Source organism: Micropterus salmoides, unplaced genomic scaffold, assembly GCF_014851395.1.
Source record: "Micropterus salmoides isolate LMB-PRFRI ecotype aquatic unplaced genomic scaffold, ASM1485139v1 Ms_hic_scaffold_10, whole genome shotgun sequence".
Taxonomy (NCBI): Eukaryota; Metazoa; Chordata; class Actinopteri; order Centrarchiformes; family Centrarchidae; genus Micropterus; species Micropterus salmoides.
The window spans coordinates 24,189,378-24,214,315 of NW_024040041.1; the positions used below are offsets into that span (position 1 = coordinate 24,189,378).

At 40.4% G+C, this 24,938-nt stretch overlaps 1 protein-coding gene across 1 annotated transcript; it reads left to right on the plus strand.

The window, feature by feature from the left end:
• Positions 1-136: 136 nt before the first annotated feature.
• On the plus strand, positions 137-24,832 carry ttyh3a (tweety family member 3a). The gene is made up of 15 exons (XM_038704078.1): positions 137-444; positions 925-1,107; positions 4,541-4,710; positions 7,301-7,412; positions 7,559-7,779; positions 8,920-9,015; positions 9,832-9,904; positions 10,648-10,723; positions 14,506-14,561; positions 15,061-15,153; positions 16,003-16,095; positions 16,901-17,037; positions 18,428-18,601; positions 19,047-19,122; positions 22,409-24,832. Exons 2-15 carry the CDS (start codon positions 982-984, stop codon positions 22,481-22,483), a joined length of 1,578 nt encoding a protein of 525 aa, XP_038560006.1. The 5' UTR covers positions 137-444; positions 925-981; the 3' UTR covers positions 22,484-24,832.
• Positions 24,833-24,938: the final 106 nt, after the last annotated feature.

Consider the following 24,938-nt stretch of genomic DNA (forward strand, 5'->3'; position numbering starts at 1 on the left):
GTATTCAACAATGCTGTCGACAAGTAGTTTTAATATTTCCGACACTACGTGAAGTTCTCATTGGCGCAACCCTGTGGCGCCTCTGGGTGGCGCTACTGGGTCGTGTTCATGCCGGTGAGTTGGGTTGAGTGCGGGCTTGCCGGGTAATCTACCAGCTGGGTGAATGTCGTGAACGCTCGCTGTTGGTCCCAGTCTTCCTGCACTCTCTTTTAATAACTGGATGGGGGATTTACTCGGAGTTGCTTGAATGAGCTGTTGGGTGGAATAGGACTACAAGAGAGGACCTGAGGAATTACCAGCCAAACTAACCAGGATGTAACTAACCGCAAACCAGAATGTCAAGTGGAACAAAAGAGACTTCTTGTTGTTATTCGCTTCAGTGCCCGAGTCTCAGCGGACCGAACTAACCAGCAGCTAAACCGGCTAACGCTAGCTACATTACGGGTAACGTATAACTAGCTTTGAAAAAACTATTGACTATTTTGAACAACATTTAAATGGGCCATGGTAACTTACTCAGGAGTTTACAGATAACATTACAACAGGATCCCCGCTAGCGACACAAAATTGACTTAAGTTGACATGTTAACAAGCTAACTAGCTCGGCTAAGATTCAGGTCGCCTGGGGTCGTTATGGCTACTAGTTAATGTTAGCAAGCTACTAGCAACATGTCTGTCTGTCTGGTTAGCTAGCTGTTTGTAATTTAAAATACTAAACGATGTATTTAATAATATGTGGGTGAACAATGTTATAGTTTTGATAGGCATAGTTAGAATAAAACTTCAAATTTACTCGGTGATAGTATGTCTAACGCGAGCTAGCTCGCTAACTTCGTTTCTCATGCTAGATAAGCAATACTCCATCTGCCTTTCATCCCGGGGACAGACAGACTTTCTGAAGTGGATTCCCCTCTGTGTTTACAGCTTGAACCATCTCTGTTTGCTTGTTTGGTGAGTGGATCTTGTTGGCGTTTACTCGCCATGGCAGCAGTGGTTAGCTACTCTCCACCATGGTGGGTGAACCTTCTGCACAGGCTTCCACATTTCAACTTAAAGTTCGAGCAAACAAGCAGTGATTTCCAACCTGAGGACTGGACATATCAACAGGTAAAATACCCCTTTGACACCTTTGCCTCGTATGAAATGACCCTAGAAGTTGTGATTTCCAGGCACCCTACATAGGCCTTCATGAATGTTTACAGCTAATGTTTGTTTCAGTGTTAGTTTGAGTTCAGTGTCCTCCTTCAGGAGCACGATAAATATGGAGAATATAATTGTGATCAGTACTTTCTCCAAGTCCGCAGCCTTAAATTTAAGGTAAACATTATTCGTTTTTCTGAGTGACAGACGACCTGTTTGCACCTGTTCCTTCTCTTTAGCTTTTGATCCATGTCACCATCTGTGTGGAGCTGTTAGATCCATGTATTGACCTCTTCCAGACACCAGACAGCTGGCATTGTATAGTGATCCAAAGCACCTAAGTTGACCTGAACGGCCCCATTCCTCATAGATAAAAAGTGACTTTTTCTTATGCCAATTGAGGGGAGTTTGGACTTTGAAGTAACTTTTCAAATAAAAAAGTCTATCTAAATATACAAATGTCTAAAATAAAGATGTTCAACTGGTAGCAAGGGACTACACTGCCTGATGAACAACTAAGACTGGGGGTGGGAGCACAGCATGGCATTCACATAATATTGAAAAAGAATCTGTGAATTAAGGTCAAGTGATACTTTGTTTTTTTACTGCAGTGGTGGTTCTGGCCTGTATAGCATTTACTGTCCTCTCCTTGATGTTGATGCCATTGGTTTCTCAGTTGGTGTGCAGGTTATGCCTCTCACAACAGTGATTGATACAGACACACGCTTTAGATTTGACCCACAGGATCTGGGGAAATGGCTCTGCAAATATCCTGTTGTCCTCAAGTAACTTCAGATTACCTTTTTTCTTTTACATTGAACAAAGAAATCCTTTTAATGAAGGCCATGTTGTCAGAAGTTAAGGAATACTTAATACAATCTAAAAATCCAACTGTTCAATTAACTTTATGTTGTCTGGTAAGATGGGAAGTGTTTAGTTTTGTTAGGTGCATTATTAAGAGTTAAGTGTACCAACATTTTTTGACCCTAAAATGTTAACAACCGTCTGTAATCTATTTGTTAATGGGCTGTTGATGCAGGTTCTTATGAACATGCGTCATTACCACCTCTTTTGTGGTGCTGTGGTTTTTTAAAAGGCTTCGGGAAACTCTGTAATAAGTGTGTTTTAGAGTCTACTGAGCAGAAGAGATGGTCATTTTTAAACAAAAGTTAAAAATGGGCAGACATGGCTGAAAGTCATAAGGCAACTTCCGTTTTTCTTTGGTAAATGAGTCAGAAAATCCAGAAGTGAATCATGATTCCTCTTAAACAGGAAGACATATTCCAGACATGCAGCACTGATGTGCTACGGCTTGTACAGGCGTTCTTGTTTAAAAGTGGAAGTAATCTAAAGGGGTGAAAGTATACGCATCCTTGTTTTGCTTTGGCAAAGTGTGTGGGTGGAAGTTATTTGCGTTCAGATTTCTTTAGTTGATCCATTATTTAGTGGGAAGGATGGACTCTAGTTCAGACAAAATGAGCATTTTCAGGAATATGTTGTTTAGATGAGGTGGCACTGGAGTACATTTGCTGAAAAAGGTCATTATTGTACCACTTCCCAGTTGTTATTGTCCAGCTCTCTGAGGTTTGATGGCAGCCTTTTCCTGCTAGGATACAGGAAAGGTCCATTGGTTGGATAACGGTTGCAGCTGTATGTTTGGCGCCCAGTGTGTACAGATAGAAGTGCAATGTAAAGAGTATCACTGTTAAAAGGATAAGGATACTCAGTGGAAACTAAATGGTTGATTTAATCATGCAAATTTTATTAAAATGCACAGGTAATACAGCTATTTTAAGCATGTCATGTCCTCTGTCATCTCCCTCCCCACATTTATCATGACAAGAGCATAACAGAAAAGAGGTCATCATTACACTAGCTTACTAAACCATAATTATTAACCCAGTGTGATGACAGGCTGCAAATTATTGTCAAGGAAGTGCTCTCGCTCAGGCTTCAGGGTTGTCTTGACTTGTCCAGATGGCTGAGCTGAGTGGTGCTCACTATTGAACTACATCATGATGATGCAACCCAGGGTGCTTTTGAATAAGTCAGTCTTACCTCATGTACAGATGATATGGAAGTGATGCACCCAAAATAACAAGCAGTAGGATAATAGTGTTTGTACCCCTGGACAGTGAGCCCTGTCTGGTCAAAGTGTGCAAAGCAACATACAGCAGCCAAGTCATTCAATTGTATTTAAGTCTGATTATCTAGTCTGTCATTTGTTTGTATCACAGTCAGCACAGAGTTGAGACAGAAGAATAGTCTTAACCAAAATATTGTGTTGCCAAGACTGTGCTTTGAACTTCCAGAGTTCACTCACTGCCGTGAACACCTCAAAAGCCACTGCACCAGGGCGTGTGTCAGTCATTGTGATGCATCGTTGAGAAAACTGAACAAATAGGGTTCAGGGTTTTGACAAAACAAAAGTGGCAAGATGGAAATCTGTCCCAGCCGTGAATCCTCAGTAGTATCCAGTGATCACAGAGGCCCTCTGTCTGACCTACATAGTAAATGCTGCTGTTGGCTGAAAGGTCTGACTATGATAGTATGTTGCTCTACTGCTAGCTTTGAAATTCTGCCAGAGTATAATGTTGATCGAAATATGCAGCAGGTATTACCTGTTGTGTCTTGTTGAGTTTTGCAGGAAGTATTTATCTCTCCATTTTCTTTTACTCTGACATTTATAATACTATATCACTTAAAAGAGAGCTTTTGTTGTTTTCTCATTTGCCTCTAAGAGGTCAAGTCCACAATCAGTGCTGTATTTTTAAATGAACAGGCGGTTCTTTCTTCAACATTATCTAAAGCACCAGTTCCTTTCTTTTTAAATCACAGAGTATGATAAGACATATTATTTTAGAGATGTTTGCTCCTGATTATTGTGCGTTCGTCACTCACTTGTGCGCAAAGCTTGCCTTCAGTTTCATTTAGGACAAAGTGAGTTGTATGCGCCTGTTTTGCAAAGAGTGTAATATATTTGTACAAGCTTTTGATGCGCACAAATCAGCAAAATAATAATGTAATATAGTCTGCAGTTAAGAAGGCTTGAAGCTCAGTGCTCCCCTTCAAGCATCTGTGGTAGTAATGTGGTAATAATAATAATAATAATAATAGCTTTATTTGTATAGCACTTTTCAATACAGGTAACAAAGTGCTTTACAGAAATCAATGTAAAATATAGACAAGTGGAATTAAAATTGGTATCACACAGACAGTGGTTTACAATCAATAAATAAAACATAAAACAAGTCAATATACAAATAAAGGAAAAATATAATATGCATCACACAGTGATGGTGTTCCTCTGTGGAACACTTTGGACGTCCATTAGCCCCACTGTTATTGATGTGAAAGTGGTATGAACAAGCTTCTATAACCCCATCCTTCTGTCCATCAGTCCATCCTGTTACTGGGAGGTGTGGCGCTCGCCTGTCTGGCCCTGGACCTCCTGTTCCTGTTCTTCTATTCCATTTGTCTTTGCTGCCGGCGGAATAAAAATGAGGAGCAGCCCAGCGCTGACTGCTGCTGCACAGCCTGGTGTGTCATCATTGCAACACTTGTCTGCAGGTGAGTAAAAACACATGATCAGAGTGCTGGGGTTTCACTTCATGTTTTCTGATCTCCCTGAAAAGTTACATGTCCTTTTCATTTAACATATTCTTCACCAGTTGTGTTGTTGATGCTTGCTGCTTTGCATTCACCCACACACAGAGATGAAGATACAGGAAGAAGCAGGACATCAGTCAACAACAGATCGATTTAAGCTAAATATGCAAATGATGTGGTCAGCACTGCACACAGTGAAAAGCTACAGATTAGAGAGAGGCTAGAACTAGTCTGAAACAGCCTACTAATTTTCTATAAGACAGCACGCCAACTAACAAATACTCCGGGACATGCCTAATTTCAGTAAATCTACGCAGTTGCAAAGGTTTGACATTTTGTTCAGTCCCCTCAATATGCCTATATGAAATTGCCAACAAAAGAATATGCTTGTGTATTGGCAAGTGACCACAGTTCATTGTATTAATGATATCAGATAAAATTGCAAATTAAAATCACATTTCAATAAAATATTTTATTAGCCATCTAAGGCAAGACTTACAGCAGGTTCACACCTAAAGGTCTGGTTTCTTAATCACAATGATGATACATTTTTTAAATTTTCCAGCTGACCCGGTTTAGTTCACAAAGGCAAAAACTCAAACAATCCAAAAATTGTAAACAAAGGGCATGTCGTGGAAATGTTTGATTATTGGTCATACAGTATGCGAGTAAAAAGACAACAAAACCCTCCAAATACTTAGCATACATACACAGTACTTCGATGTACTGTTGACGCAGTTTTTTAACTTTTTGCAAATACTGCTCAACAGAAAGCTGGAATCCATTCTCCTTCATTTTATCGCTGAATATTTTGAATATCTCAGTGTTCTTATGCACCTTCTCTAGTAACTGAGAAATGTTACCTTCAGCCCAAATATTCAGGAGGCAGCTTTGTCCAGATTTGTCCCCTGCTAGTCGACATTTTGGTAGCAAACACACTCCTAGCTCACCAAAACCAAAACAGGATGAGAGAACCTTTTTTTAACCACCAAAATGACACATACAATGGTAGCTTTCCTGTTATTGGTTCAAATGATGTTCACACCAAAAGGTCGGTGTGAAGCCGCCTTTACACTTAGGCTGAATGCCACAAAATGACATAGATGAACAAGTAAGTTATAAACTTCTTTGTAATGTTTAAATAAAACTGCTGCATACTCACCCATTTCGTTTGGTTGTAGCAGTCACAAAAAACGCAGCCCTGTACAGCAGTGCTGAGGGATGTTATGTTTGCACTTAATAAACAAAGACTATAGAAGTGCTATATAAATTGGCTTCAGTTTTTGTTATTTTTGAAGTAGATGGTGTGAGAACTGTACCATCTGGATATGCGTTCTATCTTTGAACCATGGATTTGTTTCCTGTTTTCCTCCTTCTGTTGATGGGCCACTGGAGAGCCATCACAGTTGATTCAGAGTAGCACAAAGAGCTTGGGGACCTGATGAGTACAAGAACTGCATTACAATTACTGTATCTGTGTGCGCTTGTACCCACGCACAAAGTGTTTTAGTTGAAGCAGGAAAAATTATATGGAGAGATCATACATTTCTCTGGGTATTTTTTTTAGTTGTTGGTTTTGTCCATGCTTGGCACAAAGTACTGCACCACTGTTAACAATATTCGCATTATCTTCATTTTCTTCTGTGTTTTTGCAGTAATTTCAAATGCTTTTTTCTCCAGTAATAAAACAGCAGTGCAGAGTTTCCACAGGTTCACGGCAGGGAGGTTGGTTTTCTTTTTGCTGTGACACTGCCCCTGTTCACCTTTTCCACACTAGAGAGTGTGAGAGGAAGAGATTAGCAGCCCTCCAGGAAGAGAGAAAAGACATTGATTCACTGAGGGCTGTTGACTGAAAACTGCTACACTTCGTCTCACTTAGCTCGGAGTGGTTCGCTTATCACCATCCTATTGGATCAAATCCACTCTGGCATAGGATGGGGGTTATCAAAAAGACCAACAGCTGCAACACAGGAAGCGATATCGGTTCTCACTTTGAATTTCTTCCCAGAGCAAATAAAGGAAGTTTATTTTTGTCACTGAAATGTAGAGAACATACAAACTAATACCAGTATGAATAGCTTTTACTATCTACTATGTGCCAAGACTGGATTTTGAATTAATCACCCATAAATTGTCAGAATATATAAAAAATTTATGTGAAAATACTTTTTTTGTTGATGTACCTATAGAAAAAGTTTCCCATACAATTGTCAAAACAGTTTTCCTGCAACCTGAGGCCTGTCTGTGCAAATGAGAGCTGATCCCCAGCCTCAGTACGGCCTTTGTCAGCCGTAGTGTGGGGTTTTGGGGCATAGCTGGTCCATTCCTCTGTGTTTCCATGGTTCTGTATGGAGTCTTTCTGCTGGAGCTGAAAGGAGCCTGTTGACTAGGGTCTCAACCGATAGGGTTAATGTAGAGTTCACACGCCTCTCTCCCTGCCTCGCTATCCGCCTCGCTCTCTCTCCTCTCTGTCTCCTCTCTGTGTCTTTTTTAGCTAATCCCTCCTCCTCACCACCCTGTCCTCCCCTCCCTTCCTTTTGTCTCCCCTCAGTGCTGGCATTGCTGTCGGTTTCTATGGGAACGGCGAGACTTGTGATGGAGTGAATCGGCTGACGTATTCCCTGCGCCATGCTAACCGCACAATCACTGGGGTGCAGAAGCTGGTAAGAGCACAAATGATACCAACGTGTTTAATAATTCATCATCCGTCTGCCACGAGTGTTTTTGGTTGCCTTTACCACCAGAGCTGTGTAGTGAATCCCCCTCTTCTTTTCCACTATGACCTTGTTTGTCCCTATGCTGGGTCTAGGTATATGATAGTACATCCTCATTGAACCGTACAGTAGACGACAATCTGCTACAGCTTGAGGGCCAGTATGCGCAGCACGCAGACTACCTGTCCATCATCCAAAAGCTGCAGGGCCAGCTGGACGAGCTGGTCAGGCAGATGGTGGAGATTCCCTTCTGGGACAACACCAACATCTCCTTGGAGGAGCTGGCCGTCAAGATTGAGCTGTATGACTGGTACAGGTGAGAGTGCCATACAGAATAATGCAACAAAAATAAAACGTGTATTCAGCTCCGGTCTGATGCTTCAGAGTAAGGAGTGGCAGCTGCAGCAGGGTTGATAAGCATATGAGCATCGCAGAAAGAAAACAACAGACCATGACTCATATGCTACATCTTTTTATGGAAGTTTCAGTGCAGACACACACACTCCATCAGTGCTTCACTGTCTTGTGAAGAATTTGCTTTCGCTCCTCTCTGAGTTCATATATTGTCGAAAAGTTGAACGGTACTAGTTTCTTCCCTGGTGAGACAGTGTGGGCTGAGGCCACTCTGCTGGATACGTTTTCTACTTTAAAATCCCAGAGTGAATCAGAAGTAGGAAGCGGATGCAAGCGCAGACAACAAGGTCTTGTTCAGCATATCATTAGGCTGCTGACGTACCAAGCATCTCAAACACTGAGTTTCCCATTTTGGTAGAACATAGATGAGTTATGGTAGTCCCTCTGGGCTGTATCAAGATTTCATACATGTATGCCTAACATTATAAATATACAAGTGGCTTACTGAATGGCTTGCTATGTTTTCTATGGAGTGTCACAGACTAGCTTGAATTCAAAGCAGAAATTAAATACACAAAACATACACATTGTTAATGTAAATTGAGGGGTTGCAAGGTGACTTATGTCATTCAACTCTATAGTGAGTTTCAGCTTGTTGTTTAGCTGTCCGACCCATTTTTGGCTACAGCAGGCTTCAGTGAAAACGCTCTAAAACCCACTGTACACTATCTGGTCAGCGCCAAACAGACAGACACAGTTAGCGATGAGCTGGTGAATCAGCTGAAAAACTTGATATTTCCCTCAGGAGGTAGCAGAAACCAAAACAAAAATAAAATATTGAGAGAGAATATTGGACTTACATTCGCCAGGAGGCAAGAAACATGATTCTAAGTAAATGATAATGTTGTTCCAAATCTTTTTGGCATCCTTCTGGCCTTTGTTTTAAATAAATAATTTCTTCTTTGTCTAGTTACGTTTTTGTAGAGTAAGATTTAGCTTTTATGAAATGTATGCTTGCTCTAAAGATCTGTTTTTTTTCAGCGAGAGACGGTATGCTGTGCTGCTCTAGGCCATTTGTTGTTAATGACATTTGTCTTCACAGGTGGCTAGGCTACATAGGCCTGCTACTGTTCGATGTCCTCATCTGCCTTCTGGTGCTGTTTGGCCTCATTCGCAACTCCAAGGGAACGCTTATAGGGTGAGTCTCATAGACAAGATTATGGCCATGAGAGCACTTAAGGGAAAATGATTCTGCCATGGGAAATCATTTCAGCTGTTGTCACAGAATGAGAGACGATTACTTTACATGAAGCCTTCAAGTTATCAGGGACCACCTTGTCATTATGGTTTAGTCAGGATGATTTCATGCTCTATAAAATAGTAGCCCAGTCATGATTCATTTTGCATAAGCATCACATCCTGATATCCTCAGGATTTTAGTGTATTACTAATGACACATTTGCCCATATATTTTTGTTTAATAGTTTATATTAAATAGAGAAGCAATAAGTAGTTTAGACACTAAAATATAATAAAATAAATGCAATAAAATTTGCCAAAGGAAATTATATTAACATTAAACCGTGCATGTGCATTTTTTTGATCAGAAAAGCTTTTGATAATTTTTCCTTTAATTGCAAAATAGGACAAAATAAAAGCATCTTTATGCCGAATACTGTATGTAATCATGCAGTGTATTTTTATTTTCAGTTAATTTAGTATCTTGTGTATAGTTTGTCTATGGTGATTCAGCCAAAAGTTTGTTGAGCTTGTTTTTTTCCTGTTCCACATCTTTCTGATTGCGTTTCCAGCACATCATTATTTATCTTAAATCATTTATGTGATCTGTTATTTTCAAAGGAAAACTCGTCCATGAGAAGGCTCGACACATACTAAGGGACCAATTTAGTTAGCTTAAAAATATCTCCCTGTACGCTGTATGTTTTGTTTTTGTACATGTGAATAGTGCAGGTTTTAGGTACTTAAATTTCTCACCTCGTCTTGCTCTTCCCAGGGTGTGCTTATTTGGTGTAGTGGCTCTGGTAATCAGCTGGGTCTCCCTGGGGATGGAGTTGGCCATCTCTGCAGTAAGTGTCTCCATTAGAGCATGATCATGTTTTCCAGGTAGAGATAACAATGTTTATAAAACATGGAGTGACAAAATATGACATAATTCAAGACAATACAGTGGCCTTGCAATACATCTCCTACATAAACAACAAATAAAATAGTCTGCTTTGAATAATAATTTGTGTCTAATATGCTTTTTCCACAAAATGATCTACTCACAATCTATGAATAAGCAAATATCACTAATTTCAAAAGTTTAACTGCTGGACGCAAAGTCTATTCACAGATTTATATGCACTGGAGTTTCCACATTGCACTTCAGTAAGTTGCATACTGGACCACGAAGGGCTCCAAACAAGTTGTGATGTCACAAATCATGCTCGTTTTCTTAAAAATCCTTTAGATTAATGGTGTTGACACCAGTGATCACAAGCACAATAATTGGGATTAGCATTGTAGCCATAATACTGTAGCCGTTATTTACAGAAGACCAAAGCAGCTAATTTGGGTGCCTTATGGAGGACAAAAAACTACTTTATTGAGGCTTGATTTAGTTAGTGTGATTGCTCTCAGCAGACATGGAGTCAGCCTATCACATTGTAGTGTTTTTAAAGCTGCAGTCAATTTTTCACTCACATGTTCCATCAAAGATAACACATGATTTCTTGTGTTTGTGCAGTTCATTCTTGTTAGCATGCAATGAAAATGTCACTACAACTGTGTCTTCTTCACTTTTAAGTCTTGTCTTGTTCTTTTCTAGACCTCCAGTGATTTCTGTGTTGCCCCTGACACATATGTCACCAAAGTGTCAAACCAGTATGGAGTCATCAATCAAGGTATGAATGACACCGAGTATCATTCATGTGGTACTGAGATTACCATGTTGACAACTCAGACAGCTCTTTAAAATGGTGAATATTAGTCATCTCAAATTGTGGAGGATGTGCTAGCCTGAACTGTTTATCTCCTCCCCCTTCCTGGTCTCAATGCACTGATTATTGTGCAGCAGTGAGACGACATTGTTCTAAAGAGCGGAGCTTGGTCTTGTTCATAGGTCATAAAAAGCCTCTGGAAATTACTGCCACATCTGCGGCAGTGTCAAGAGGGCAATGGTCCGGCTTTATAAGCCGCACAGAAGCCTCTCTAACGCGTCCCGTTTTAGTAATTGCCCAATCGCCCCATGATGTGATGTGTGTGAGAGAAAAGATTATTGTGTATGTGTGTCATGTTGTTATATCCCGTGGGGACTTTAACCTGACTGCACATTAACTGATGGGGTCAAAAATTTAGATCCCCAGGAGTAGAGACGGCTTTTTCAGGGTTAAGACGTAGTTTTAGGGTTCAGGGTTCAGGTTTCAATTAGGTTTAGGTTAGGCTTAGGCCTGTAGTTGTGGCAGTTAAGGTTAGGGGCTAAGGAATGCATTTTGTCAATGAGATGTCCCCACGGGGATGGACGAACAAACGTTTGTGTGTGAAGCAGAGTGTATGAGGGAGATAAGAGCAGTGGAGAAGAGGATCAAAGACGCCATATATTTCTTGTATCCCTCTTCTGTCCTGGGGGGGAAAAAGTAAATATGGTTCTTAGAAATAAAACACAGAAGACTCCCTGCCTACTTAATGTGCTTTTTTCCCAGCTTCAGCTTCACATTTTTGTCTTCTTCCAGTCTCTTCTTTAAAATACAGGAAAATACGGGCTGAATACACACACCAAGGTTTTGGTTATTCAATGTAGAGCATCAGCAGTAAATGCTGTGATTTCATCTGAACAATGAGCACTGTCTTGCTCTATGCTCTAAATGTAGTATGCTGCAGCCATGATGCTGTATTTAGCCTCAGGGCTGATTCATGCAGTATGGGGGATTTCAGTTCTATTTTTCCCCTGTAACACATGGTAACTATTCAGCCTTTGAAAAGACAATTGAATTAAGTTCATCACTATTATCGTGATATTGCAAGTTAATATAAAACATAGCTCATGATTATGAATCCCAAGATATTATGTGCCTTAATATTTAGGTGACTTTCACCTACAAATTTTGCCATGGAAAAGAGAAATCTTCCTCAGTTGTTGGATATTTTCCCTTTACAGCTCATGCCTCTCTAAAATTGCACCAGACAAATCTTTGGATAGGACAGCGTGTGTTATTACTGCAGTGGAGTATTGCTTTCCTCCCCAGGATAGCTGTTATAGTTTCTTGAACATGCATCACTTCGACAATTCTTCATTGTTTTGTTTTCTCCTCATTGCGCAATTATGTCAGACACATGGTTTCAATCCAGAGAGTGAGAGTTCATCTGTGAGATTTGTTATGTTGCAGCCAGTACTGTATTTCTCTGTTATTCTGATGGTTTTGTTGGTAAATACTTTACAAATTAATGCAGCAGTGACTAAGACGAGCTGCACATCTAAAAGATTTTGCAGAATTTTTCCTAGGCAAGGACTTTAAATCAATAATTGTAAAACCGAGTAACTCCCTCAATACTTACAACAACTACTGTATATTTAAGTATTTATTCACTCTAGTGAGGTTTGTTTTGAGGTTTGTGTCTGTACAACATTTGCTTGTTCACTTTGCTTGACATCTGGTAGCTAGCTGTTTCTCATGCTTGGAAAACAAAAAACAGCTTGATAACAAAATACTTGGAGAAACTTTACTGAAAAACCAGGGACTGGAACTAGATTTGTTTTTCGATTCCCTTACACTATCAACATTTCTAACCTGGTGGGATAATGTGCTGCCAAATCCCTGTCCAATAAACAAGGGATCTTGTGATCATTGTCCGAATCTGTGGCTCTCTGAAAATCAATCTGATTGTAAAACAGAACACCACCCCAGTCTTGTCCAAGTCATGAGCAGAACAAATTCTTCATTTTCTGCTAAAGTTGTTTTATCAGTGTAAGTCATAAATGGGTCTTCTTTCAACCCACTGTGGATTGGCAGCATGTTTTTTGCTGTCAGCTAGACTGAATTTGTTGATTACTCGATTAGTTGTCAGCTGTTAAATTAAGCACAAACTGTTTTGATCAATTGGTCGCTTTGAGTCATTTTTGTGACCAAATTCTCTGATTTCAGCTTCCCAAAAAAAATATTTTCTGGTTTCTTTACTCCTCTATGACAGTAAACTGAATATCTTGTGGGTTGAGGACACAACAAGACATTTGAGGAAATCATCTTGGACTCTTGGACACTTTTCACCATTTTCTGACATTTTATTGACAAAAAACTACTTGATAGATTAAGAAAATAATCGACTGATTAATTGACAATGAACATAATCATTACTTATGTCAGTACAGTTGACAGAAAAGACTTGAACGCAGCCCCTTAATGAGACATCAGTAGTTTCATCCGTTACCAAAAATCTGATTTCCACGAAATCTTCTCCTCCTGGTATTTATTTATGTGGGTGGGTGTATGTGTGACAGAAGCTTGATTGATGTATTTCTCTATACCGGAAATCCTCCTCTCATGAGTTTGCTCAACTGTGTGGGACGTCACTTGCACAGTGTCTCACGTCGGTGGTGGTTTTCTCACAGCTTGTATTTGTGGACATTGCTGTAGCTTTTAAGTCACTCAGGATTTCACATTGACTCCTACACACTGCCGTGAGTTAGAAGAAGTAGCTGGAGTGGGTTGTAATGGCATGTAAAAGTCCAAAACCATAATTACAATCTGCTTTGGTGAACAGAATACAAGTTTGGTCATGTTGTAATTTAACTAACTCCAGAGATGATGTAACCGCTCTTTGAGCTGTTTTGCAGGATGCCCTGTGCAGAAGGGTTATGCCTAAGCCTTCTTGCAGTAGCTGTGTGCTCTGTTGTTGCTTAAGTGTTACTGCATCATGGGAAAAACACAGTAATTCTTACTATTGCAGCACGTGTGAACTTTATTTGTTTGGAACATTTCACCTCAGAGCTCAGGATTAACTCAGCGGGCGCACAGTTACAGAAGCAGTCAAGCTCTAACAGGACAGCAGGGAACACAACAAGACGGAGCTAGAAAATAAATAACATAAAATGTCTCTTTATTGGTCCGTTACTTGGCTATTGGCCTCTTTCCCAGGACAAAACAGTGGTTGCTGAAGCAGTGACGTGGGGAAAAGAAAGCACAGTGCAACATGAAATAAGAGAGAACAAAATCAAGAGACATAACTACACTTTCTTTAGTGACATAGAAATGAGCAGGTATTACTAAATATAATATAATGGAGCTTTTGATTGCAGTGTGCTATTTCTGGTTCTTAACAGTTAACAGTGTGTACAGAGCTCTGACCAGCTCTGACCAGCGCTGTCATTTCTTCTAATTAGTCAGTAAGTGTATGGCTGCAACTAACGATTCTTTCATTTTCGATGAATCTGCCAGGTATTTTCTTGATTAATTGTTTGGTCAATAAAATGTTTTACTATACTGAAATGTATGCTTACGAAAACGATTCCTTGAAGCCCAACACAAGGTCTTCAAATGCCGTGTTTCGTCCAACTAACAGTCCAAAATCCAAACCTAACATTGTCCAACTGACACTAGGTTATTGAGGCCGAAACAGATGCTCAAAAATGTGAATTTATGTGGCTCTGCTAACATATGCTATTCTATTCCTACTGTCCTTTAATTCACAGATATCCTGAAGTACTACCTTAGTTGCAGTTTGGAACAAACCAACCCCTTCCAGCAGGTTAGTTGCATATATTACTATATTTGTTTCTGCATGTTTACCGTTCAGATGAATACCCATAAGCTGTCTGACTGGTAGCTGGTTGATAATACTCAAAGCTCAGCAGTCATAGTATATAAGACATATTCTCTGTGTGATGTATGAACTTGTAATTGGTAAGAGCCCAAGTGTGCTCAATGAGTCACTGCTATTACCTTAGATACTTTTTTTCCATGCAGTAGTACAGTACTTGTGTTGGGAAACGGATGCACAGCACCTTTTCCTAGTTTATCTTGCAAACAACATGAAAGAATTAAAACTATTGAGTGCTGCTATAGTCCAGGCATCTATTGATAGTACGATGGTAAAGAAAAGGAAGCTATGTGTAGTTTGTAAGGCTTGTAGCTGTCTGCATGCTTCCACTAGATGTGGACAACTGAAGGCACTTGTTAGTGTTTTTAAAAAATGGAAATTCTTTTGAGATGTGCTGGGCTGCTACGGTGTTCATACTTTATTTCAGAAGCTTTCCGGGAGCCACAAAGCATTAGTGGAGATGCAGGATGACGTGTCTGAACTGCTGCGCTCTGCCACCAGAGAGTACAAAGAAACTAAGGTGTGTTTCCGGCCCCATCAATACACTCTTAAATAGAAATGCCACATTACGGGGTAGCTGTTACCATAAACACCCCCCTCTGCCCCCAGGCCACAAGCTGTCCTGTACTATTGTACTGTTTGTGATGACAGAATATCCCAGTGAATGGGACCAAACGACAGACCTGCAGAGAAGCAAAGAGCACCTGTCCACATATAAAGATCTGCTGACGGCCCACCTGGGAACTGCATTATGTCCATTTAGCTGCATTAGGCTTTCACAGGCCCTTGTCAGTACAACACTGTGGTATTGTCCAGCACTGGTCCTTACACTGTGTTGACAGAGGCACAAATGAGAGCTGACATTGGGAATGGAGAGAGGCATATCTCACTTCACATACCCACACAGAGAAATGTGCTGAGGTTGTGCAAATGTTTCTATCAGGCAATCAGCTGCTGGAGCTGTAATGAGAACTGGAGGAAAAAGGGAAACCAACATCCGTTAAAATATATCATACATTAAAATCTGCTTTTTCAGCTGGAGCCGCTGTGTACTGTCGTATATTGATGAAAGACACATCCCTGATGTAGAATGAATAATCAGTGAATTAATTTCCTTTTTGCAAATGTTTACGTTTTCTTATTCTTGACTGTTTACACCATGTATATGCAGGTTAACTACCACTTTGTTGCATTTTTGTTATGTAGACAATGAGAATTATACTAATCTATTTTGTTTTCAAATGTCTTTTGTTATGTTTGGTCATGGCATCCGAGCATACTCGGGTGCCAAAGTTGGATTTCAAGTTAAGCCTGTTTCAACATTTTGTGTGGGTGTTTTTTTTTTTTTTCCCCCGCATTCATTTTTCAGGGAAATTTGGAAGAGATCCAGGGGATTCTGAACACCACGGAGATCAGTCTGCATCAGCTCACGGCCCTGGTGGACTGTCGCAGCCTGCACATGGTGAGCAGGGAGGAGAAGACTCAGAAAACGAGACATTGTTACTCCGGAGTTTCTCCATGTCTGATGAAAATGGGCCTGGCGATGGATTTGTTGTGACATCTTTGTAGTGCAACTTAGTTGCATAAAGCAACCCCTCTTTCTATGCTTGTGCAGCTGACTACACCTGTCACCATTAACAATGTTGGCCTTCCTGTATGCGATGTCTTGTCAAATTGATTCTGGCAATGTACCATTTATGAAGCTGAATGACAAGTACTTGGCTATCGCCAAGCTTTGGATTATTGTCCCTCAGTGGCAGCCAAATTCCAAGTGCACATGTGCAAGTGTAGCACTTTCTTTTTGCTTTCTGCTCTGCCCTTACTCTCAAACATCTACATTGTTACCACGCCAAAGCTTATTATTTCATGAAAATAGAGTATCTTGGGTAGGATACAAATCGTGACGAGATACGTGTTTCTGCATACAGAACGTAGAGTCTCAATCATGATATTGTGGAGCACAGGGCTTCTTTTCAAACCTAGGTAAAAGGCATTGCCTTCCCTCTAGTTTGCCAACCGTGAGCTCATTGGGTTGACCTAGTTTAAATGAGAAATCACAGCGGATGCATGTTAAAGACTCTCTCAGAATCCATGTGCCAAAATTTTAAAACAGCAACTCTAGCATTTTACTACCTCTGCTAGGGTTACTGAAATTATTTTAGATGTTTGAGTAGACTCTGATCTGGTCATGCCTGCTATAATAAAAAGTGGTGTGTCGTCGTCCCCCCCCCCCTTTTTTTTTTTTTTTTTTTTTTTTTTTTTTGCAGGACTATGTCCAGGCCATGACGGGGCTGTGTTATGACGGACTGGAAGGCCTCATCTACCTCGTGCTTTTCTCCTTTGTCACTGCTCTCATGTTCAGCTCGATTGTTTGCAGTGTGCCTCACACCTGGCACGCTAAGAGGTAAGACATCCTTTGGCCACCTATACCCTTCAACTCACAACCACGTTGGAACCACTGCAAAGGCTTTTAAGCTGAGTTTTTGTGCAGGACTGTGTATACAGTGAGAAATAATTAATGAGGGTAAGCCTATCAATTAGTTATGGTTTTTTATAGCATTTCCTCTAACCCTTTTCAGCACTTGGGAATGAAGCATAAAAAGTCATTCAGGATGAATATACACAGATAGGGAAATACAATTCCTTTATGTGTAATACTTGTGTTTGTTTGCTTTTCAAAGACTGTTTTTTTTACCACTGGGATGTGTCCAGAAGGCACCAGCTGCTTCCTCAAATAGATTGCTTCCTGTTATCCCCCCTAATTGTGCAGAGTTGGCCTAAATCTATCATAAGCACCGCCCGTGCTGGTGTCTTTTTCTGTGGCTGAGGGGTAAAGTAATTCAGATATTTTTGTCCTATCGGCAGCAGATAAGGTTTGCAGGATGGCTATGAGGAAAGTGGTTTCCTAGGCAAAGCTGCCAGCTCAGCTGCACCACATAATTAACTGATCCCTCCTAACCATTGGGGGGCATGTTTATCAGTTTGATCTCAGCTGGAGCTTCCTGTTGTAAAGCAAAGGCTTACACGCTACCAGTCTTTCTCAGTGGTCCTGCTAAGCTTGTTCTGTTTTACTGTAGTGATTCCAGAATACTAATTTATTTTACCCTATCTGCGATTATATGGAGATTTATGATTAATATTGACTGTTAGCATTTCTAGAGTAATATTAGAATTCGTAATTGATTGGTGAGTAACTTGCTCTTTTCTCTGATATGCACACTGAGGTCAGTAAATGTATTGTAAGCTACACTGAATCAAAGTCAGTGATCTCAAGAATTAAAGATGCAGGAAAAAGATGAACACTAGAGGGAGACAGGCTCCATGATGTTGGTGTCATTGTTGCTCTGTTTCGACAGTGATCAGTGCGTTATTGTTATTTTACATACCCTAGTGAGCTTCATTGTTTGGAAAGAATCAAATCAGACTCACATTCCTTCTGCAGAAGTTGGCTACTGCTTTTATTTGACAACGTGGACAAATCATTCATTGTTCTGATGCAGAATCAGGGCTTTTAATTTTCAGACAGGAACTAAACTAATTACATGAGGCTATTTTTACTGTCTTTGTTCAGTCCCATTAAGGTCAATGGAAAACTGTGTCTTCTGTATTTCAGAGAGCATGTTTTTCCCTCCCTCAGGCAGCGATGAAATTGAATCAGAATGTGACTGAGAATAAGCACAAAATGTGACCACGTGGCGCTTCTGTGCTCCTTTGTCATCAGTGGGATAGGACAGGGGGTCCCCCTGGTGGCGGCTGTTTTTTTTTTTTTTTTAAGTGTTGTGTGATGTTTGCAGGAGCGACGAGGACAGTGAGGATGAGTCTCTGAGCCACGGGGGAAGACAAAACCATGATAACCTGTACCGCGTCCACATGCCCAGCCTGTACAGCTGTGGCAGCAGCTACGGCAGCGAGACCTCCATCCCAGCTGCCGCCCACACCGTCAGCAACGCACCTGTAACTGAGTACATGTAAGTCACCACTGCCTCAGTGGATTTTAATAGAGAGCTGCACTAAGTGAAATGCAGGAGTGGTAGATCATGTATTTTCACATCTCAGAGTTGTGCATAGTGTGGCTGAAATTAGATACCTTATTTACTCAGGAGCCAGCTTTTATATCCCCAGAGAGGAGCTAGGATCTCCTATAGAAAGTCATGCAGTGGCCAGCAAATGCAGCTGCTGCTCTCCAGCTGTGATGCCCATGAAACCCGAAGCTCTCTGCCTCATGGGTCAAGCTCAGTGTTAGGGAACCAGGGGGAGGGGGATCCCCTAGTTTCTGACTCTGTGTTAGCATGACCTTGGTATGCTGATTGTCATGTATACAGTATATTGTTTCATATCTTTAAAGCCATGTTTGTGGATTTATGCACTTCTTAGCTTGTTGTGTTTGACCTTACTGTGTGTTTAACTCAACAGGGCTCAGAACGCCAACTTTCAGACCTCGCGCTGTGAAAACACGCCTCTGATAGGACGAGAGTCTCCTCCCCCCTCGGTAAGTGTCGTTTTCCAGTAACAACTGTAGAAACACATCTGGCACCTTGTTGTGAGTGACGGACCATTAGCCGTTTTCTACCAAAATGTTCCAAAAATTATGGAACCAAAGGAACTAAACTCAGGAACTAAACTAGGAACTAGGAGTTTCCATCGCATCTGACGAACCTTGAAGATTAGAGCAATGGCAGATGAAACAACACCAGCAGCTTTGAAACAAAAAGTTTCATACAGTCATGTTGTTCTTTATATTTGCTGTTGTTAGACTTTGATGTTTGAGTCGGCTTTAGTCAATTAATTAAAAGCAGAAGCAGAGGAGGAGGAGACTGAAGAGTCTCCACATTAGAAAATCTGCTGAGATTTTAATGGTCATTTCTTTCTGCTTCAGAACATAACCGCATGCAAATAGTTATTTCTCTCCTTCACTCACTTTGTTTCCTCATTGCCACTCTCTAGGTGGTTCGACCACAGCTTTCTCTCTCCTGTTAACTCCAGCGGTCAGCCCGTTTACACATTCAAGCTGACAACTAAGCCTAACTTTTGTAACGTTAATAAATAGTAAGGAACCTTTAGTCCCTTCTTCTTCTGGATCGAAATGCATGTTTAGTTCCTGAGTTCCTCAAAATGTTCTTGGTTCCCTGGGAAAAGTTGCTGCGTTGTAAATGCCCCATTGTACATTATAGAACCCTGCTCTCCACTGTACATCACTGTACCTTTTTAAGCTTTAACAGTGTACATATTTACTTCGGAGCCACATAAACATACATTTAGAAACATGGATAAACAATGATTCCCATTTGGTGATGGCATGTATTTAACAGTATACAGCACTCGATAGTATGGTAGAACATTAGAATTAGAAGAGATCATTCTTCATATAGAGCACCCTTTCCAAAACATAACCTGAATAAGCTGAATCTCTGACAGCGCTCAACTCGACCTTTTAGTTTTGTTTCTTTTATGGATAGGGAGCAAAACAAAAATGTATTTCCCTAATAAATATGAATTGTTTTCTGACTTTTACTTGATTAAAGTTGGAAAGAAAACAAAAGAATCCTGCACACCGTTCATCACTTGTACTCATTTTATTAACAATATTTTGATCCTCAGACCTTCGTCATGCAGACAGCTCTGTGTCACATTTGTTTTTATATTTAAAGAGCTCACTTGTATGCTTACTGGGAAGTATTGCTGGTGTCATCAGATTGGCAGATTTTTTGCAGGATAGATCCTATAGCCTATACTCTATGTGTATGCTGCTATTTGTCTAGAGGAACTTTACCTAAGGACCAAAAAGTCCTTGGGTAAAGAAAAAGAAAAGAGTACAAGTTATGGACAGTGACAGAGCAGGATTCTGTGTTTTTGATCCTATGCAGCTGTCAGTGAAGACTTATGTGGGAAAAACTTGAAAATGCAACTTGTTACAAGTTGACAAAGTTGGCAGCGGTAGAAACAGAGTTTGAACATTGCATTAGCAACAAACTTCAATCATTCCCTCCTCCCCCCGGCCTGAACCTCTACCAGAGACCCTACCCTCCCTGGTGTCTCTGTGTCTGCCAGGACTTAGAGATGCTGCTTTGTGTATCTTCTCTATACTCTCTTCTTGTCGTGTTTTTTTTTTTTTCTTTTTTTTTTTCTTTCTTGTCTGCGAATCCATACAGTTGTATTTGACTGCCGCGGACAGTAACAGCGGTCACAGCTGGCAGTTAAAGCCTTCGGAGAGTTCAAGATCGTTTTGGTAACCTCATCTGCTATGTAACAGGTACAAAACATGCCCGCCTCCTCCACCTGCTGGTTCCTCCTCTGTACCACCTCCCAAACTCCCAGCTCCACTCACCCTGTATTCAGGTCCCACCAGGTCTACTGGTCCCCCTCCCCCCTTCTCCCCACCCCTTCCTCTGTCCTGACTCTTGCTAAGTGTCCCACCTGATGTTTGTCTCCTGTGGCCCTGGGCTGCATGTTCCCCTACCCCACGGCACCATAGATATGCTGGGAGTAACATGTGAAGCTGTAACTCTGCCCCCTGGCTCGCTGTGACCAATGAGTTACCGTCACCGACTCAGCATCAAATTAAGGAGCAGTTAAACCAGTTCACTGATCATGTGGATTTGCTTTGTCTTGATTCTTGGGTTTAAAGGTGAACTCGGGGTTGTTAAAGAGTAAAAGTGGACACACCTGCATTTGGTAGGTGTTAAGGATTCAATTATTGGGTTTGTAACATGGAAAATAAATATTGTAGAGGATATTCAGTAAACACTGGCCGTGCTTATGAAATTATCATGTAGGCAGTTTAATACCACAAGTAGGTGTATTTGGTGGTACAACTACAAAAATGTGTAAATGTTACACAGTAGATTTATTATCTCAAAATGAAAAGTCAGTAAACCCGCACCAATTTAACAAATATACTGTACTACTCAAATATGAACTGTTCAAAATGAGCTGTTCAAAATGAGCACATGGTTGTAGTTAGAGATTAAAAAGACAAACTCAGGCCAATGTCTAATAATACATCTTTTTCTTTAACATCCGAGGTAAGTTGTGGTGTTTAGTTGAGCGCATATCGGGGTCGACTCTCAGCGTTCACATGCTCAACGGGCTGCCTGGTTGATCATGACAAATGAAAATGTTCCTGAAATCACTATGGGGAAAAAACAACCAAATCAACTTGTGTTCGTATGAGTTTGCAATGCAGCCTTTGTGTGCTTGTATCGCCTGTTTTGCAAAATGCATGGGTGCATCCTAAATGTAAACGAATGACTGGCCCTGCCGATGCGCAATGAGGGTTAAAACAAAAGTGAAATAATTATATTTATACAATTCCTTGTACTCTGATGTCCTTGTCCTCTGTAGCAGTTTCTGTGATGTTGTTTCTGTATTTGAATTGTTAACAATTCCTTTAGATTCCAGCTCTCTGGAGTAACTAGTGTGGAAGGTAATCTGTAGGATTTAGTATAATCAGAAAAAATGTATTGTATTCTGTAGTGCTTTGTTGTGCATGTCCAATCTGTATATATTTATGCTCCTTTACTGCTGCTTTTGATGTTTTAATTACCAGAATGGTTTTCTTTCTTATCAAAGCAGTGAGCCTTTGAATCTGTTTGCTATTCCAACAGATTTAAAACCACCTCATCATCATATAACGATGAGAAATTATTTAAATTGTTGTAAAAGACAGGAGTGATTCCCCCCACCTTTATTCACTACTTGTAATTAATTATTTTACTATAAAGGGTGAAACCATGATTCACGTCATCGTCTGTATCATTTTCTGTTTCTGTCCACAGTACACCTCCAGCATGCGGGCCAAGTACCTGGCCAACAGCCGACCAGATCCCAATAACCCTCCAGCAGCACATTAGACAACACTGTACTCATTGCGTCTACAGCACTGACGTCGCTGAGATCTGTCGGCCATTATTTCTCATGCCTTTCAGTCGCTCCTCCGCCTGCTTTCCTCCACCTTCTCACTCCACTTAAATGGAAAACCAAATGATCTTTTGCTGATTGGTTGAAGCAGAACTTAAGGACGTCCTGCGGATCATCAGATCTCATCTCATTAGTCAGGACATGCTTTTTCTCCAGTTTCAGTGACCTTTTTTTTTTTTATTTTTATTTTTATCATCACTAGATTCATCATTGGTGCTGGAGTTCACCTGCCACTATGATGTGACTTTTACGCTCTTAAATTTCTTTACACATGAATGCACCACGACATACACGGTGTCACATCTAATAAGGCATTGCAGTGTTGAGGACTCTGGAAGTGCTCATAGCCTAACACTGATTACTACTGGTTTTGTTGAAGTACTGTACTGCACTCTCTCATCGCTGGGGGGGTGGGGGTGAAAAACCTTACACATAAATATGAGAGGAATCAACTGGTTTCTTCCCAACGGAAGTGTAGACATTATCTCTCACATAGCACACTCAAGAAAGATCAAACTTGTCGTAGAATAGATTCACTTAACGGTGCGACATCTCAGTCCCTCAGGTTTTCTGTCTGCTTGTGGAACTTGAAATGCAGGTCTGCTATGTTTGAGTCAACCAGTAAGAATTTGCATTATTCTCCAGTTAATGTCGGCATACTGTAAATTGCACATGCACATTGGCAGTTTCTTTTGTTGTGTTTTGTGTTAAATCAAATGTCTGGGACCAGTTTTCCTGCAGTATTGCATGTCTTACAGGTCTGAAACTGAAATCTTTTTCCTCCTTGGGACACTGTTCTTTCCTGTCCTGGCATTTCTGTTTGGTATGTTTTTTTTTGTTTGTTTGTTTTTTTTTTTGCACACTGATGAGCCACTATTCCACAGCAGTGACTGTAACTTGTAAGCCTGTGAACTTGATTCTGGCACATGCTCTCAGAGGATTTGATAAGGACAAAGATGAGCTGCAAGATGGAAATGCAGCTGTTTGACAAGAAGGGTCACAGCGGGATGATGATGATGTTCACCCCCACCCCACAAAAAAAACTAAACAAACAAGAGTGTGACATAGAAGATGCATTTTTATACCACTGGAAGCAGAAACTTTTTTTACAGCCCTGTGAAGACTATAATGAAGCAGAGGAGGACTGAGTTGTGCGTGATGTCTCCTGCAGCATTAATCCGAACTTTGTACGATAATTTGCCTCTTCACCAGACTGCTAGTTATTCTCTACGTGTTCTTGTAAAGTTGTAAAACCTCATCTCTCCTTAACAGAACTGGGAGTTGTCCACAGACATACACATCCTTGACTCTGATCTTAGTGCAGAGGTTTAACAGTTCACTGACACCAAGAATCTTAATGCAAGTTTATGTGAAAAAAAATGCATATCGCAGTTTCTAGGAAAGTTTAAAAGAGAAACTTTATGCATTGGCGGTGCAGTGTCTCCCAAATGTGTTTTAGCATTTATAACAAAAGTAGATACGTGTGAGTGGATGCTGTGAAGGGATTGTGTTAACTCTGACAATTTCCAGATTATAGAGAAAGCAAAGGAAATCGGACTTTCCTGTTGAAGCATGACGATCATTCACACACCTGTGAGTGAGATACTTCTGCAGCTTCAGCTTCAACTTGCTCTTAAATGTGCATTTTGACCTGTACATGAGGTGATTTTTGAGACTGTGCCAACAAGTGAAGCACAACTCTTTTACTATCTGAATATCTTTTTAAATGTGTCTACTTTGGGCCAGTTTGTAAAGTTGACAGCACCTGGTTCTCAAATGAGAAAAATGAGCCTGACTTTTTTCAAATCATTTATGCTCTGTAAAACAATATTACACTGATGCAATCTTTCTGTTTCGGGTAGTAGTCATATTCTCTTTGTCGTTTGTAATGTGAGGCTGTTGTTCAGATTATAAACATGAAAGAAAAAAATGCCTGAAATTGACCTTTCATTTTTAATTTCTTAAAGCTTATTTCACTCTTTTTTTTTTTCTTTTCTTTTTTAAATAAAACAAAAAAAACCAAACAATTTTCTATTTGAGTTGCTCATAGGTTGGTGTTTTTTTCATTTTAGAGCACAATGTGTTGCTTCTTTAATGTGAATATGATAAATAGATTTAAATGTTTCATTATGCTTTTTTGGGGGGAGGGGGTCACCATAGATATAATCTTGTTTTTTTTTATATACATCTTTTTTGCATTGCTCTAGAATGTGTACATGTAAAACCTGTGGTTATATTGTGCTTGAATGCTGTGTTTTGAAATTAAACAAACCTTAACTGTAGCGCATCTGCTTGTTTATTACCTCCTGACCAGGAACAGACACTAGGTAGCAGCATAACTCCACTGCCAGCCTTGTCACGCCATTAACTTTTACACAGGTACTGGTC